Source organism: Hypanus sabinus, chromosome 2 (assembly GCF_030144855.1).
Source record: "Hypanus sabinus isolate sHypSab1 chromosome 2, sHypSab1.hap1, whole genome shotgun sequence".
Classification (NCBI taxonomy): Eukaryota; Metazoa; Chordata; class Chondrichthyes; order Myliobatiformes; family Dasyatidae; genus Hypanus; species Hypanus sabinus.
The window spans coordinates 8,113,183-8,131,312 of record NC_082707.1 but is presented as its reverse complement, the minus strand read 5'-3'; the positions used below and the strand labels follow the sequence as shown (position 1 = coordinate 8,131,312).

At 50.8% G+C, this 18,130-nt stretch overlaps 1 protein-coding gene across 5 annotated transcripts in view; it reads left to right on the top strand.

The window, feature by feature from the left end:
• LOC132406278 (traf2 and NCK-interacting protein kinase-like) overlaps positions 1 to 18,130 on the top strand; it is a 268,579-nt gene that overhangs the window by 160,472 nt on the left and 89,977 nt on the right. For all 5 annotated transcript variants that reach the window (XR_009516121.1, XM_059991712.1, XM_059991697.1 and 2 more), the window contains 3 exons: positions 2,531 to 2,637; positions 3,685 to 3,824; positions 7,875 to 7,969. Coding sequence is in view for 4 of the 5 variants with exons in the window: in XM_059991712.1 (XP_059847695.1) it covers positions 2,531 to 2,637; positions 3,685 to 3,824; positions 7,875 to 7,969 (342 nt within the window). In the remaining variant the exon portion in view is untranslated. The remainder of the gene's footprint in view (positions 1 to 2,530; positions 2,638 to 3,684; positions 3,825 to 7,874; positions 7,970 to 18,130) is intronic.

Below are 18,130 nucleotides of genomic sequence, written 5' to 3'. Positions count from 1 at the left end.
GACACGACTCTGTGGTGTATCTGAAGTCCGAGGTTTACAGGGTAAACAGGAAGGGAGCCAGTACAGTCCCCTGTGGGGCCCCAGTGCTGACACACAGCTCTGAAGCTGCACACACTGTAGTCTGCCAGTCAGGTAGGCCGTTATCCAGGATACAATGGAAGTGGCAGCCTGCATCGAGAGGAGCTTTTCCCCCAGCAATGAGGGCTGTATGGTATTGAAGGCTCTTGTGAAATCAAGAATAGGACCCTCACAGTGCAGCCCTGTCTATCCAATGGGAGTGGGCTCTGTTCAGCAGGCAGATGACAGCATCATTGACTCCAGTGTGCTCCTGTAGGCAAATTGCGGGCCACACATGATGTTTTCCACACAGTCGGACCCTTTCCAGGCCGAGACTCAGGTTGAGAATGCGCCGGAGAACTGCTCAGCACACTCCTTCAGGACCTCGGGGCTCACACCGTCCAGTCCCAATGCTTTGCCAGGTCTGAGTTTCCCCAGAGCCCTTCACTTGTTTATCAGTAACAGCTGGGTGCATTCTGCAGTTCGGAGTTTAATTCGGGCCTAGTTCTGAAAGAATCTCTGTAAATTCTCCCTGTGGAATGTGTGGGGTTCCCCTGGATATCTGGTTTCCACCCACAGTCCAAAGATGCAGCAGTTAATAGGTTAATTCTTCACTGTAAATTGTCCCGGGATGAAGTTAGGCTTATTTGGGGTGGTGGTTTTGCTGCGACGGGCTGGCATGTATCAATAAATAAATAAAATTAGTTTTCTTATTTGTGTATTGCACTGTACACCGTCACCAAACAATAAATCTGTCAGTCATGTTAGACGTTCCCTATTCTGATTCTGATTCTGATCTGTACCTCTTACCTTGTCAAATACCTTTTGAAAGCACAAGTATATCACGTCTACGGGCTCCTCTGCATCTACTGTAACTGATACCTCCCAAAACGCGCAGCTTCTACAGATTAATGTAACAGTTCTGATATATCCCGACTGTAACTTGTACAAAATAATGTAACAGTTCTGATATATCCGGGCTATAACTTGTACAAAATAATGTAGCAGTTCTGAGATATCCCAACTGTTTTAAAGCAGGTGAGATTTCCACCTTTCTCTGTGTGAGGAAATGTTTTCTGAGCCCCCATGACTGGTTGGCTCTGATCTTGAAAAGAGACTGGCTTTATTGGTTACAGGTGCAGTACATGGAAACATACAGTGAAATGTACCATTATTGTCAATGCCTAGTGCAGTCCAAGGACGTACTAGGACTGGGAGTAGCATAGTGTGCCCCCAATTTAGTAACCCTAACCCGCACATCTGTGGAGTTCAGAGCACCCAGAGGAAACCCGCGTGATCACAGGAAAAACTTGTTAAAGGCAGTGGCAGGAATTCAACCCCAATCAGACATCGCAGGCACCGTAAAATGCTGTGCTAATTGCTGTACTTCCATATCACCCCCAATTAAATAATGAAATTGAAGCAAGGAAGTAATGCTGGGGCTTTATAAAGCACTGCTCATACTACACGGAGTCTTGTGAGCGGTTGCTGGCCCTTATCTAACAAAAATGTGCTGGCATTGGTGAGGTCTGTAGGAGGTTCACGAGGTGATTCCGGGATGAATGTGTTAAGGTACGAAGGGTGTTTGATGGCTTGGCGCCTGTCCTCACTGGAGCTGAGAAGAGGGGAACTCATTGAAACCTATCCCATATTGAAAGGCCTTGAAAGAGTGGACATGTATAGTCAGAGGCTTTTTCCCCAGGGCTGAAATGGTTGCCACAAGAGGACACAGGTTTAAGGTGCCGGGGAGTATGTACAGAGGAGATGTCAGGGGTAAGTTTATTACTCAGAGAGTAGTGAGTGCAGGGAATGGGCTGCTGGCAATGGTGGTGGAGGTGGATACGATAGGGTCTTTTAAGAGACTTTTAGATAGGTACATGGAGCTCAGAAAAATAGAGGGCTATAGGTAAGCCTAGTAATTTCTGAGGTAGGGACATGTTCAGCACAGCTTTGTGGGCTGAAGGGCCAGTATTGTGCTGTAGGTTTTCTATGTTTTCTATGGAGAGGATGTTTCCTCTAGTGGGGGAGTCTCGGACCAGAAGCACAGCTTCAGAATAAAGGGACGTCCATTTAAAACAGAGATGATGTGGAATTTCTGTAGCCAGAGGTTTTTGAATCTGGAATTCATTGCCACAGACGGCTGTGCAGGCCAAGTCATTGGGTAGATTTAAAGCAGAGGTTGATAGATTCTTAATTAGTCAGGGTGTCGTAGGTTACGGGGAGCAGTAAGGAGAATGGGATTGACAGATAATAAATCAGCCATGATAGAATGGCAGAATAGACTTCATGACTTAAATGTCCTAATTCTGCTCCTATATAGTCTTGGCTGGGGAACTCTACTTGCAGTGTGTCGTTCATTTCTGCCCAGTCTGAGGGACAGTTATTTGTACCCTCCCCTTGCCCGGCCATACACCACCCTCCTAATTCTCTGGGAGGCTGGCTCTGCCACACTTACCATGATGTTTGTGCACAGGTCCCTCAGAGGACAACGTCCATCTCACCAGCGCCTGGTCGCAAGAATTCTCCAGGAAATGGCGGCGGATTGGCCAATCGGCCTGGCACTCAGCCAATAAGAGCAAGGTAACGGCGAGGAGGAACAAAGCACCGATCGGAAGTGTTGTTAGGGAGGGCCCTGGTTACTGGTTTCTGTGCTCCCCACTCTCCAGAATGTGGAAAGGGAACTGGATATCCTATATCTGGGTGTGTGAGTTCTCACTGACACTGTACACAGCTTCTCCCTGCAGCATTTGTCCCTCGATCATTTCTGAGGCATTCCTGGCCCCTCCTCACTCCAGTGGGATTGTGCTGTGCACAGAGTTAGCTGTGTGTCCCCCCCATTCAGTGGTTAGCTCTGAGTGAAGTGTCGAAACCCAGCCCCATTCGGAGCCAGTGCTGAGCTCTCTCGCTGATAATATTGGACGGTAAGCAGACCCAACCACCCGCCCATCCTGAAGAAAGAGGACTCTCAGTCACCCCACATCACATCTCCTGTGGGAGGGGTGTAATCCATCACCGATCGGGCCAGTGATCCGATAATCTAATAATCCCTCTCCGGTGTTTTCTGTCACACCAGCTGTCCTGATGTACTGACCAGTGATTAGCACTGTCCAGTGTCCTGTGGCCCACTCACTGGCCAATCGTTGTGTCCAGCGACTGGCAACCACGTCCAGTATCCCGTGATGCACTCATTGGCCAGTGACTGTGTCCAGTTACTAGTAACCATGTCCATTGTCCTGTGACCCACTCACAGTGCCCCAATCACTGACTAGTACCCAACCACTAACTGGAGTCCAGTGCCCAGTCCACAGCCCGAGCTTTGGTCAAGCTGCGTATTCAGTGTGTTCCCAGCCGTGAATGGGATGTGTGTGTCAGAGAGAATGTACGTGTGTGTGTGCGTGTGTGTGTTACATATATATGTGAGTGGGTGCGTGTGTGTCTGTGTGTGTGTGAGTGTGTGTGTATGCGTGTGCGTGTGTGTGTGCGTGTGAGTGTCTGTGAGTGTGTGTGTGTATGTATGTGTTTGGGGGGGGGGGAAGAGACTGCATGTGTGCTTGTGTGTTTGTGTATCTGTGTGAGTCTGCGTACGTGTCTGCCCTCTGTGACCCTGTGCCTCTCCTGCCCCCACAGTAACCCTGACCTGCGGAAGACAGAGATTGCCCTGGACGCCCCTCTGCACCGGACCAGCAGTGGCAGCTCCTCGAGCTCCAGCACTCCCAGCTCCCAGAGTGGCTCCCAGCCTGGCTCCAACGAACGCAACCAGGTCCCAGGTGAGAGGCACCGGCGCAGGGCGTGGAACGTGTGCCGGCCTGTAGAGGAGGGGATACTGAGGCTGGTGTTTGATGTTGTGCAAACAGGAGTCAGCCCATCGAGTCTACACCATCATTCCATCTTGGTTGATAGTTAGTTCCTCTCCATGCCTTGTGGTGCACTGGGCGAAAACCTTGCCTTTTCTGTCCCATTTGTCTGTTTTTTACAAGAGCAAGTTGCTAGCACGATACTCACTCCTGCATGGTTGGAAAGCATGCGAGGAGCAGGCCAGATTTGAACCTGGGACAACTCACCTTGAAGTCTGATGTAGATGCCTCTGCAACATCAGTCCATGGCCTTTCAATATTTGATAGGTTTCAATGAGAATCCCACGCCCCCTCTCCCCATTCTCTAAACTCCAGTGAGTACGGGCCTGGACCCATCAAACACTCCTCACATGTTAACCCTTTCATTCCAATAATCATTCTTGTGAATCTCCTCTGGACCCTCTCCAATTCCAGCATATCTTCCCTTACACAAGGGGCCCAAGACTGCTCACAATACCCCAATGCCTTCTGAAACCTCAGCATTACATTCCTTGTTTTTTATAATCTAGTCCTCTTGAAATGAATGCCAACATTGTATTTGCCTTCCTCACCATTGACACGACCTGGAAATTAATCTTTAAGGAATTCTGCATGAGGACTCCCTGGTGCCTTTTGCACCTCGGTTTTTTGAATTTTCTTCCCATTTAGAAAACCTCCCTTGCCACGCATCACCCAGCCCACACAGGGTGTCCCTGATGGTCATACTCCCTCCCGGGCATGGTCAGTCGACTGGATGCACAGCCATCCAGTGTTCTCTTCCCCATGTTTAAACCTCTCCTTTCAAGTGCCTGTCCTCTGCTCCCTCCAGAGCTCCACATCCTGGGGAATCTCCTCCACACTCCCTCCAGAGCTCCGCATCCTGGGGAATCTCCTCTACACTCCCTCCAGAGCTCCGCATCCTGGGGAATCTCCTCTACACCCCCTCCAGAGCTCCGCATCCTGGGGAATCTCCTCTACACCCCCTACAGAGCTCTACATCCTGGGGAATCTCCTCTACACTCCCTCCAGAGCTCCGCATCCTGGGGAATCTCCTCTACACCCCCTCCAGAGCTCTACATCCTGGGGAATCTCCTCTACACCCCCTCCAGAGCTCCGCATCCTGGGGAATCTCCTCTACACTCCCTCCAGAGCTCCGCATCCTGGGGAATCTCCTCTACACTCCCTCCAGAGCTCCGCATCCTGGGGAATCTCCTCTACACTCCCTCCAGAGCTCCGCATCCTGGGGAATCTCCTCTACACCCCCTCCAGAGCTCCGCATCCTGGGGAATCTCCTCTACACTCCCTCCAGAGCTCCGCATCCTGGGGAATCTCCTCTACACCCCCTCCAGAGCTCCGCATCCTGGGGAATCTCCTCTACACCCCCTCCAGAGCTCCACATCCTGGGGAATCTCCTCTACACTCCCTCCAGAGCTCCGCATCCTGGGGAATCTCCTCTACACTCCCTCCAGAGCTCCGCATCCTGGGGAATCTCCTCTACACCCCCTCCAGAGCTCCGCATCCTGGGGAATCTCCTCTACACCCCCTACAGAGCTCTACATCCTGGGGAATCTCCTCTACACTCCCTCCAGAGCTCCGCATCCTGGGGAATCTCCTCTACACCCCCTCCAGAGCTCTACATCCTGGGGAATCTCCTCTACACCCCCTCCAGAGCTCCGCATCCTGGGGAATCTCCTCTACACTCCCTCCAGAGCTCCGCATCCTGGGGAATCTCCTCTACACTCCCTCCAGAGCTCCGCATCCTGGGGAATCTCCTCTACACTCCCTCCAGAGCTCCGCATCCTGGGGAATCTCCTCTACACCCCCTACAGAGCTCTACATCCTGGGGAATCTCCTCTACACTCCCTCCAGAGCTCCGCATCCAGGGGAATCTCCTCTACACTCCCTCCAGAGCTCCGCATCCTGGGGAATCTCCTCTACACCCCCTCCAGAGCTCTACATCCTGGGGAATCTCCTCTACACCCCCTCCAGAGCTCCGCATCCTGGGGAATCTCCTCTACACTCCCTCCAGAGCTCCGCATCCTGGGGAATCTCCTCTACACTCCCTCCAGAGCTCCGCATCCTGGGGAATCTCCTCTACACCCCCTCCAGAGCTCCGCATCCTGGGGAATCTCCTCTACACCCCCTCCAGAGCTCCGCATCCTGGGGAATCTCCTCTACACCCCCTCCAGAGCTCCGCATCCTGGGGAATCTCCTCTACACCCCCTCCAGAGCTCCTCATCCTGGGGAATCTCCTCTACACCCCCTCCAGAGCTCCACATCCTGGGGAATCTCCTCTACACCCCCTCCAGAGCTCCGCATCCTGGGGAATCTCCTCTACACCCCCACCAGAGCTACGCATCCTGGGGAATCTCCTCTACACCCCCACCAGAGCTCCGCATCCTGGGGAATCTCCTCTACACCCCCTCCAGAGCTCCACATCCTGGGGAATCTCCTCTACACCCCCTCCAGAGCTCCGCATCCTGGGGAATCTCCTCTACACCCCCTCCAGAGCTCCGCATCCTGGGGAATCTCCTCTACACTCCCTCCAGAGCTCCGCATCCTGGGGAATCTCCTCTACACCCCCTCCAGAGCTCCGCATCCTGGGGAATCTCCTCTACACTCCCTCCAGAGCTCCGCATCCTGGGGAATCTCCTCTACACCCCCTCCAGAGCTCCGCATCCTGGGGAATCTCCTCTACACTCCCTCCAGAGCTCCGCATCCTGGGGAATCTCCTCTACACCCCCTCCAGAGCTCCGCATCCTGGGGAATCTCCTCTACACCCCCACCAGAGCTCCGCATCCTGGGGAATCTCCTCTACACTCCCTCCAGAGCTCCGCATCCTGGGGAATCTCCTCTACACCCCCTCCAGAGCTCCGCATCCTGGGGAATCTCCTCTACACCCCCTCCAGAGCTCCGCATCCTGGGGAATCTCCTCTACACCCCCTCCAGAGCTCCGCATCCTGGGGAATCTCCTCTACACTCCCTCCAGAGCTCCGCATCCTGGGGAATCTCCTCTACACCCCCTCCAGAGCTCCGCATCCTGGGGAATCTCCTCTACACTCCCTCCAGAGCTCCACATCCTGGGGAATCTCCTCTACACCCCCTCCAGAGCTCCGCATCCTGGGGAATCTCCTCTACACCCCCTCCAGAGCTCCGCATCCTGGGGAATCTCCTCTACACCCCCTCCAGAGCTCCGCATCCTGGGGAATCTCCTCTACACCCCCTCCAGAGCTCCGCATCCTGGGGAATCTCCTCTACACTCCCTCCAGAGCTCCGCATCCTGGGGAATCTCCTCTACACCCCCTCCAGAGCTCCGCATCCTAGGGAATCTCCTCTACACTCCCTCCAGAGCTCCGCATCCTGGGGAATCTCCTCTACACCCCCTCCAGAGCTCCGCATCCTGGGGAATCTCCTCTACACTCCCTCCAGAGCTCCACATCCTGGGGAATCTCCTCTACACTCCCTCCAGGGCTCCGCATCCTGGGGAATCTCCTCTACACCCCCTCCAGAGCTCCGCATCCTGGGGAATCTCCTCTACACCCCCTCCAGAGCTCCGCATCCTTCCTCTGTGGGCTGACCCGACCTGCTTGCAGTACTGACTCAGCTACAGTGCCATTTCCCGACGAGAGGTCTTGGCCTCGGTCTCGCCCAGAGACATCAACTTCATCAGTGCTGCCCCACCTGCTGAGTTCCTGTAGTCAATTCTGCTGCAAAAGTGGTTCGATCTGCTATCTGTGTCCCTATTCCCACCCACCCCAGGTTGTCCGGGCAGTGGGTCACATGGTGGTAAAGTGACTCTCCCCTCCCCGCCCGGACATAAACTCGACACAGTGTCCTGTCCCTTTGGGAATCTCCAACATCCATGATCCCTGCTTGCCTTCGGGACGCTTGGCCAAGTCGGGGGTGCTGTATGAATGCAGGATCTCATTGCCAGGTGGGTTTAGCTGGTCATTAAAACGGCTGCGCTCTTCATTGTCTTCACAGGGACCGGCAAGGCTGAAGGATCCCCCCTTCCATCCCTCGAGGGCTCACGGAGGCCAGAAGAGGGCCGGGAGCTAACGAGGCCTGGGAGACCGGCGGTAAGTCCCACAGTGTGATGGGCAAAGGGGAGTTACTGGCAGGCTGGGGCAACAGGGGGAGTCGGAGAGCAAGTGAATTGAGGCAATAGGCGAATTGGGACAACAGGCAAATTGGGGCAATAAACAGACTGGGGCAACAGGTGGTCTGGGACAGCAGGCAAACTAGAGCTGCTGCTGGAGGAGGCCAACAGGCAATAAGCAGCCTTAAGCAACGGGCAAACTGGGCAGCGGGTGGACTGGGGTGACAAGTGGGGGAGGTGACAGAGGAACTGTGACAATAGACGGACTTTGCAACAGATGGAGGGTATTACAGGCAAACTCCCCTCCCCCTCTCCCACCTTACCCCTCCCTCCCCTCACAAGCCCCTACCTAGGGGCAACCATGGAGGCAGTTACACAGTGTGAACAGCAGGGGGAGGCAGTGGGCGATGCAGCCATTCTGTTTGTTCGTATTGCTTTGGAAACTATCTGTGTGCTTTCACTTTTTTATTTTTTTAAATAACACCGGGTTTGTCTTCCACAACTAACATCTCTGATTTTTTCTCTTCAACCTCGCTCTACCTCTGTTTCATCTCGACCACGGACTAACCTCCTGTCCCTCCCAGAGCTATAAGAAAGCCATAGATGAGGTTAGTACCACCCTTCACAGGCGACCGGCTGGAACGTGTGTCGGCCGCAGTCTCAGCTTTCTGTTGGTTCTTTGCTGTGAATCATTCTGATTGGCTGGATGAGTTGAAGGACCTCTTGTCATGTGACCTTGTCCCACTTCCCAATGGCCCAATCAACTTCTTCGTTCTTCTGAAGCCCATCACCCCTACTGGGGTATTGGCCACTGACAGCAGATTGCCAGAGTCCAGAGTCCTCCATCCTGGGGCAGTCTCTCCAGTTGTCCCAGGTGTACGGGGAACAAGTCTTTGGCCCCTTAGTTCCCTGTCGGGAGTGAGATTTTTTTTAGAGGTTAACTGTACTTGTAACACGTACATCAAAGCACACAGTGAAACGTGTCGTTTCCATCAGCAGCCAACACTGTCCGAGGATGTGCTGGGGGCAGCTCACGAGTCTCACCACACTTCCAGTGCCCATGACTCACTAACCCTAGCGCGTAGGAACTGGAGCGCCCGGAGGAAATCCACGCAGTCACGGGGAGAACACGCAAACTCTTTACAGAGAGCAGCAGGAATTGAATCTGGCTCATTGGTGTTGTTAAACATGTTAGAGTTATGGAGAGGGTGTAGTACAGGTAAACAATAAGGTGAAAGGGCCACGATGAGGTAGACTGTGAGGTTAACGGTTCAGCTTTATTGTGTGACACGTCCATTCAAGAGTCTGATAACAGCAGGTTGAGAAGCTGCAGGCCTAGTGTGGGTGAGGGGTAGAATCCAGAGGGAGTTAGTGGGAATGTGGGAAGGGAGGAATGGATCACAGAGAAAACCAGTAGGGTAATGGGATTCCTCTGTGGGCTAGAATAGACTGGATGGGCAGTGAATACAGATAACCCTATCACAAACCCCTCACCAAGAACACTCCTGCATACAGATAACCCACCTTTCAGAAGAGGCATAAACACTAAAGATTCTGCAGATGCTGGGAATCCAAAGCAACACACACACAATAATGCCATTAGTTTTGAGGTAATTATGGAGATAAGTAGGCCTGGTTCTAGGGTTGAGATCCTAAGCTGGAGAAAGGCCAGTTTTGACCATCAGAACTGGCAAGTGTGGATTGGGATAGGCTGTTTTCTGGCAAAAGTGTACTTGGTAAGTTGGAGGCTTTCAACAAGTCTAGGGAACTTTGGTTTTCAAGGGATAATGAGGCCCTGGTTATGAAAGAAAAGGAGGTGCACAGCAGGTACATGCAAGCAGGAACAAATGAGGTGCTTATGCAGTACAAGAAATGCAGGAGAGCACTTGATAAAGGAATCAGGAGGGCTGAAAGAAGGCACAAGGTTGCCCTACCAGACAAGCTGAAGGGATCCTACAGATTTGTTAAGAGCAAAAGGATTGCATGGGACAAAATTGGTCCTCTGAAAGATCAGAATGGCAATCCATGCGTGGAGACAAAAGAGACGGGTGCAATCCGAAATGGATTTTTTATTTGGGAGTTAGACACCATTGGTAGCTGGGCTGTGCATTTGCTGGTGTTTAGAAGAAATGGGTGGGGGAGTGGGAATCTCATTGAAACCTGTCAAATATTGAAAAGTCTAGATAGAGTGGACGTGGAGAGGATGTTTCCTACAGTGGTGGAGTCTAGGACCAGAGGACACAAATAGAGCGGACGTGGAGAGTATGCTTCCTACAGTGGTGGAGTCTAGGACCAGAGGACACAGATAGAGTGGACGTGGAGAGGATGTTTCCTATAGTGGGGGAGTCTAGGACCAGAGGACACAGATAGAGTGGGCGTGGAGAGGATGTTTCCTATAGTGGGGGAGTCTGGGACCAGAGGACACAGATAGAGTGGATGTGGAGAGGATGTTTCCTATAGTGGGGAGTCTAGGACCAGAAGACACAGATAGAGTGGGCATGGAGAGGATGTTTCCTATAGTGGGGGAGTCTGGGACCAGAGGACACAGATAGAGTGGATGTGGAGAGGATGTTTCCTATAGTGGTGGAGTTTGGGACCAGAGGACACAGATAGAGTGGATGTGGAGAAGATGTTTCCTACACTGGGGGAGTCTGGGATCAGAGGATACAGATAGAGTGGATGTGGAGAGGATGTTTCCTGTAGTGGGGGAATTTGGGACCAGAGGACACAGATAGAGTGGATGTGGAGAGGATGTTTCCTATAGTGGGGGAGTCTAGGACCAGAGAGCACAGATAGAGTGGATGTGGAGAGGATGTTTCCTATAGTGGGGGAGTCTAGGACCAGAGAGCACAGATAGAGTGGATGTGGAGAGGATGTTTCCTACAGTGGGGGAGTCTGGGACCAGAGGACACAGATAGAGTGGATGTGGAGAGGATGTTTCCTATAGTGGGGGAGACTGGGAACAGAAGGCAGACTCAGAATAGAAAGACATTCTTTAGAACAGAGATGAGGAGGAATTTCTCTTGCCGGAGGGTGGTGAATCTGTGGAATTCATTGAGGCTGTCACTGGGTACATTTAGGGCAGAGATTAGATCATAAAACATAGGAGCAGAATTAGACCCTTCGACCCATCAAGTATGCCCATAACTTCATCTCAGCTAATTTATTTTCCTTCTCAACCCCATTCTCCCATAACCTTTGACACCCTGACGAATCAAGAATCTGTCAACGTCTACTTTAAACATATTCAATAGGTTTCAATGAGATCACACCCCCCCCCCCCTCACCACCATTCTTTAAACTCCAGTGAATACAGGCCCTGAGCCGTCCCAGCAAACATTCCTCATACATTAATCTTTTCATTCCTGGAATCGTTCTCGTGAACCTGCTCTGGACCCTCTCCAATGTCAGCACATCCTTTCTGAGCTAAGGGGCCCAAGACTGCTCACAATACTGCAGGTGAGGCCTGATCAATGCCTCCGTAAGCCTCAGCATTACACCTTTGAATTTATATTCTCGTTCTCCTGAAATGAATGCTAATTTGCCATCAGACCTGTAACCCCCGGTGACTAAGAGAATAATGCCTGCAGAATCTTTTCTTTTGCCAAATTTCTGTCTTAGTCATTTTTTTCCAACTTGATTTCTTCTCTCCACCATTCCCTCCCTCTTGCCCCCATGCTGACCCGCCGGTTGCTAATGTAGGCAAAGATGGTAAGACTAACACTGCCTCACTCTGCTTCTGAACCTCTGCATGCTTTGGGTGTGAAGCTGGCCACTCTATCGCTGTTCTCTTGAGCCAGCGGCTATTTCAGTTGTCGATGCGTGTGAGTGTGTGTGGGTGGGTGTGAGGGTGCGTGAGCATTGAGTGAGTTCCACGCTCCACCGCTCCTCCCAGCCTCCGTCGGCCGCCAGCGCTCCCGTTACCTGTCACTGTGCAGGTGATGGGCTCTGGCTCCGGGTGCCTGTTTGCAGCCGTTGGTCAGTGTGTGTAGGGAGAGTTAATGGCAGTGGAGGTTAGGGACTGACTGTGCCTGGGCTGGTGCACACCGTGCTGGCCAGAGAACCCTTCTTACAGCAGACTTTCAAAATAAGTCTTGGTGGGAGTGCAGCAACTGGTTGGACAAAAAGCCACAGGAGCAGAATTAGACCTTCCTGCCCACCAAGCCCGCTCCACCGTTCCATCATGGCTGATATAAACCCACTTTCCTGCCTTTTCCCCATAACCTTTGAAGCCCTGACTAACCAAGATCCTATCAACCTCCGCTTTAAATGTACCCAATGTCTTGTCCTCCGCAGCCATCTGTGGCAATGAATTACACATATTGAGCATCCTTAGGCTAAAGAAATTCCTCCTCATCCCTGTTCTAAAGGAAGAAGAATAGCCCTTAACTTGGCAGTGGAGTTATCGGGGCACTGTCTCGACGGTGTTTCCGTAGCAAGCCATTCTTGTTTTTACGAGGCCGAGTTGCTAGCTCGACGCTCAACCCGACTTGGATTCAAACTCGGGAACCTTCGCTCCGGAGTCCGGCGCTGATATTATTGCGCCACCAAGCGGGACTGTTCAAAAGAGGAGTCCCTTTATTCTGAGGCTGTGCCCTCTGGTCCTGGACTCCCGCACTATAGGAAACATCCTCTCCACATTCATTCTGTCCGGGCCTTTCAGTATTTGATAGATTTTGATGAGATCTCCCCTTATTCCCCTAAACTCCAGTGAGTACAGGGCCAGAACCATCAACCACCTTAAACCTTTCATTACAAGGATCATTCTCGTGAATCACCTCTGGACTATCTCCAATGCCAGCACATCTTTTGTTAGATTAGGGGCCCAAAAGGTCACCTGGACCAGATGGTATACATCCCAAGAAGAGTTGGCTGAAGACTGTGGAGGCATTAGTAATGATCTTTCAAGATTCATTAAATTCTGACATGGTTCGGGAGGAATGGAAAATTGTAAATGTCACTCCACTCTTCAAGAAAGGTGACAGGCAGAGGAAAGGAAATTATAGGCTGGTTAGTCTGTCATTCGTGGTTGGGAAGATGTTGGAGTCATTTGTTAAGGATGTGGTTTTGGTGTACCTGGAGGCACAAGTCAAAATAGACCATCGTCAACATGGTTTCCTTAAGGGAAAATCTTGCCCGACAAACTGGTTGGAATTCTTTGAAGAAGTAACAAGCAAGATAGACAAAGAACAATCGGTTGACGATGTGTACTTGGATTTTCAGAAGGCCTTTGACAAGGTGCCACACACGAGGCTGCTTAACAAGCTATGATCGCATGGTATTACAGGAAAGTCACAGGCGTGGTGAAGTAGTGGCTGATTGGCAGGAGGCACAAAGCGGAGCCTTTTCCTGTTGGCTGCTGGTGACTTCTGGAGTTCCACGGGCTCTGTGTATGGACCACTTCTCGTGTTATATGTCAGTGATTTGTATGATAGAATTGATGGCTTTGTGGTCAAGCTTGTGGACAGAATGAAGATATGTAGAGGGAGAAGCAGTTTTGAGGCTGCAGAAGAACATGGACAGATTAGGAGAATGGACAAAAGTGGCAAATGGTGTTGGGGAGTGTATGGTAGAAGAAATAAAAGCGTACGCTATTTTCTAAATGGAGAAAAATTTAAAAATCTGAGTTACAAAGGGACTTGGGAGCCCTTGTGCAGGATTCCCTAAAGATGATGAGGAAGGCAAATGCAATGTTAGCGTTCATTTGGAATATAAAAGCAAGGATGTGATGCAGAGGCTTTATGAGGCGCTGGTGATGCCTCGCTGAAGAGTACTGTGAGTGGGTTTGAGCTCCTCATCTGAGAACGAAGGTGCTGACGTCACAGAGGGTTCAAAGGAGGTTCACGAGAATGATTCCAGGATTGAAAGGCTGGTATCATATTGTAGCTTTTCACAAATAAAGTGAAGTGAGGAATTTTATGTTTAGCAATAGCCGTAACAGGTTTTATTGAACTCCAGATCCTACACCACTAAAGTGTGCAAAAAAAACCTTTTATGTAATAACATCATGCGTGTCAGACCAGCCTTTAGAATGAACCGCCAACTCAATGGCAGTGTTTGTGAATTATGTACATTTCCCCCAATTACCTTACCCTACACAACACCCCCCACATTCCTCACATTTATATTACCCTACATAAGCCCTTCCCCACCCCCAGAGTTCATTAAACTGGCATTGTGAGCCTGCCTGGAGCCAGGCTTGGGTTCATAGCTCCATGCATGGAGGAACTGCAGGTGCCTCTGTCTTGTCCAGAGCTGCGTTGACATGCTTATGGTCAGGGGCGTGACAGCAGAATACTGCATATCTTGGTGGGCCTGTTTAAGGCAACCTACTGAAATATGTTCAGGTTTATCCCTCTTTCTCCCTGTTCCAAAACACCATTGCAAGGGGGCCTAAGGGGATGTTGTCGAGTGTCATGGCAGATGAAAACAAACGAGGCAGGATGTAGGTCAACGAGAACCCACGCCATGGTGGGAGGTAGGAGTAGGTGAGAAGGAATTGAGTTTACTGAGGAGGGAGGAACGCTGCTGAGAGGCCAGCTAGGCAGGCGTGGCACCAGGAATGAAATCACCAGGAACAAACCCATAATGGCTGACCGCATACCAACTCAGCAGACGACTACAGGTCTGTGCTGTGCTTCTCAGTTCAAATAGCATGCACAGAAACTCTTCAGGGGCTAAGTGGGGTTTTCACAGCTATCTTGAGAAAGTCCTCCAAGTGCACAGGTGACCTGATGGTAGCCCCTGACCAGATCGACTTTGGAAAAAATTAACTTTCTGGCTAACTGTGCCGAAAAGTCTTGAATGTGTGGGACCTGGTAACAATGGGGAGTGGTGGCCTCATAAAGGCATCAGTAATCATATGGGTGGCAATGCCCATCGTGTTTAAGACCACATGGAGGGGTGAAACCCAGGGGCTACTTGACCGGTGTACAATTCCACTTTGGTAAGCTGAGCCTGCGTGGTTATCAACTCTTCTGGGTCCAGTCTACCCACACAGCATGAACGTCTGGGAGTGTGGTGTTCCACCCTATGTTTTGGAACTGTGGTGGAGAAAGTGGGCTTGGTGAGGTCTGGGAATTCACCCAGCAGTCGAGTAAACTCACATGCAGTGCTGCACTTCCTAGCATTTGTACCAAAGCGAGCACAGTGAAACCACAGGATCGGCGTCATTTGTTGCAGTCATAGGTGTCCTCGTGTTGGGGGTTTGCTGACTGAGGTAGAGAGAGGAGCAACGATGTACTGGATAGGCTGGCCTTGGAGGCGGTGCAGAGGAGGTTCACCAGGTTGATTCCAGAGACGAGGGGGTTAGACTGTGAGGAGAGATTGAGCCGCCTGGGACTGTACTCGCTGGAATTCAGAAGAATGGGACGAGATTTTATAGAAACAGATGAAAGGTTAGATAAATTCTTGCATAGTAGGGGAATTAAGAATTATAGGGAAAAGGCAGGTATGTGGAGATGAGTCCATGGCCAGATCAGCCATGATCTTATTGAATGGCGGAGCAGGCTCGAGGGGCCAGATGGCCGACTCCTGCCCGTTTCTTATGCTCAGCTGAGTGTAGGCTATCAGCCATTTTAGCAAGCCCCGGGTGCAATCTGTCCCGGGTGTATTAGGGAGGACTGCGTGAACTGGATCAGGCATTTGCTGCATGAAGAATTCTTTAAAAATAAAACATGGATGGTGATTTCCCAGGAGAGACAGTATGTGGTCCATTAGCTCGGAAGGCCTATTGTCGGCAGGACTGGGTAAAGGGAGCAGCTGTCTAGTGTGCTCAGATTACATTAATCCAAAGGTCTGTAAAAGGTGAGTTTTCAGCGATAGTGTTCAGTCTCGCAGACTCACCACTCTCACAGCCGTGGAATTTCCGAGCGACACGACCACGTGGTAGAATTTAGTGTTGCCAGTGGAGATTCCGCACAGAGCAAACTGGGCCTTGTCTTGTACAAACCAAGTGACAACGTTTTGCTCCCAAAAGTCCTGCATTTCAAAGTGACTGTGTCAGCCGATGTGTTCGATAACTCGGGAATCACCATCGAGCATCGTGGTCACCAATGTAGGCTTTCACAAGGAAAATGAAATGAGGCATTTTATGTATAATGAAACCCTCAACACAGTCTATTGAACTCAAAAACCTACACAACAACAGCGCGCTGAAAATCCTTTTACGTAATTGCGTCATCATGGCAGCCTCTTAAAGTGAACCCCCAGGTCAATGTCGGTGGTGGTGAATTATATACAATTACGTTACCCTACAATATGAAGAGTGTTTGATGGCTCTGGGCCTCTGCTCACTGGAATTCGGAAGGGTGAGAGGTGACCTCATTAAAACCTATCAAATGGTGAAAGGCCTTGATAGAGAGGATGTTTCCTACGGTGGGAGTGTCTAAGACCAGAGGACACAGCCTCAGAATAAAGGAAGAGGTAGATGAATTCTTGATTGGTCAGGGCATACAGGGTTATGGGGAGAAGGCAGAAGATTGGGGCTGAGAGAAAAATGGATCACCCATGAGCAGACTGGATGGGCCAAGTGGGCTAATTCTGCTCCCATATCTTATGGTCTCAGAAATTTATTGAAACTTAAAACACAAACTTCAGAGATTTACAAGACTGGCAACAATTTCAAATTAGGATGTGGTTTAACGCTATCTATAAAACACTCAATTTCCCTGTGTATCCATAGTAACCACATGCTTCCTCTCAAAGGACACTTGAGTAAGAACCTAACCCCAGAAGTGAGCCAGTGTCCTCAGCTGCCTGCTACCTGGACCAGTCAGTGGCCATCTTGGCCAGGCCAAGGGTCAAGCCCACTGGGACCACCCTCCCTCTATAAGGTGGAGACAGGCCCCGAGTTACATGAAGCGCAGGTACAGGGTTCAGATTCAGACTTAGATTTGTCATCACTGACTTATATGAAAAAGAAGAAGAATAGCCCTTAACTCGGCAGTGGAGTTATCGGGGCACCGTCACGAAGGTGTTTCCGTAGCAAGCCATTATTGTTTTCACGAGGGCAAGTTACCAGCTCGACGCTCAACCTGACTTGGGTTTGAACTCGGGAACCTTCGCTCCAGAATCCGGCGCTGATAATATTTCGCCACCAAGCGGGATACTAACTCACATGACGTGAACTTTATCATCTTAATGGAAATGGGTGTCGTCTAGGCTTTGAAATTAGTTTGACGGGACTGTTTGGGATTCAGTGAAGTGCCTTAATTCCACTCCAGTCCCTCGGGTTCCAAGGTCACGGGGAAGGTTGGTGTGGGGTCAGTAGACATTTCTACGGCTGGGCAGGGGATTCTGAGTGAAGATGGCAGACCTTCTACTGGATCTCAGCACGCTCTCGATAAATGGCCTTGAGATAGCTATGTTCCAAATGCTCCTTCACATCTCTGATTACTCATAAGACATCGGAGCAAAATTAGGCCATTCATCCCATCGAGTCTCCTCTGCCATTCCATCATGGCTGATCTATTATCCCTTTCAACCCGCATTCACCCCCGTAACCATTAACTAATCAAGAACCTATCAACCTCCTTGCTTACATCCGTGCTTTTATATTCTGCTGCTCTTGAAAGGAATGTTAACAATGCAAGATGGAGCTGGCTCAGTGGGCTGACTGGCCTAATACTACTCCTGTGTCATGGTCCAGAGATTCCCAGAAGGAATGTACCGTCTGCGGGTGGGGCTTGGAGACACGAGGGACTGCTGATGCTGAAGTCTGGAGCCACTTACACACACAAAGCTCTGGCAGAGCCCAGTAGGTCGAGCAGCATCTGTGTGGGTGGGAAGATGCCATCCGTTCCTCTCCATAGCTGCTGCCTGAGCTGAGGTGTCCCTCCAGCGTTCTGTCTGTTGCCAGAATGTGGCAGATTGAGGAGCATCTGTTTGATGAATAGTCACCCTGCGTCAGAACTGGCAAGGGAGATCACTTCATGAAGAGGGGCAAATCATAAGCACGAGAGATTCTGCAGATACTGGAAATGCAGAGCAACACACAGAGACTGCTGGAGGAACTCAACGTGTCAGGCTGCATCTACGGAAATGAATGAATAGTTGACATTTCAGGTTGAGGCCCTTCCTCAATCCTGATGAAGGGTCTCGGCCTGAAACGTCAACAGTTTATTCATTCCCATAGATGCTG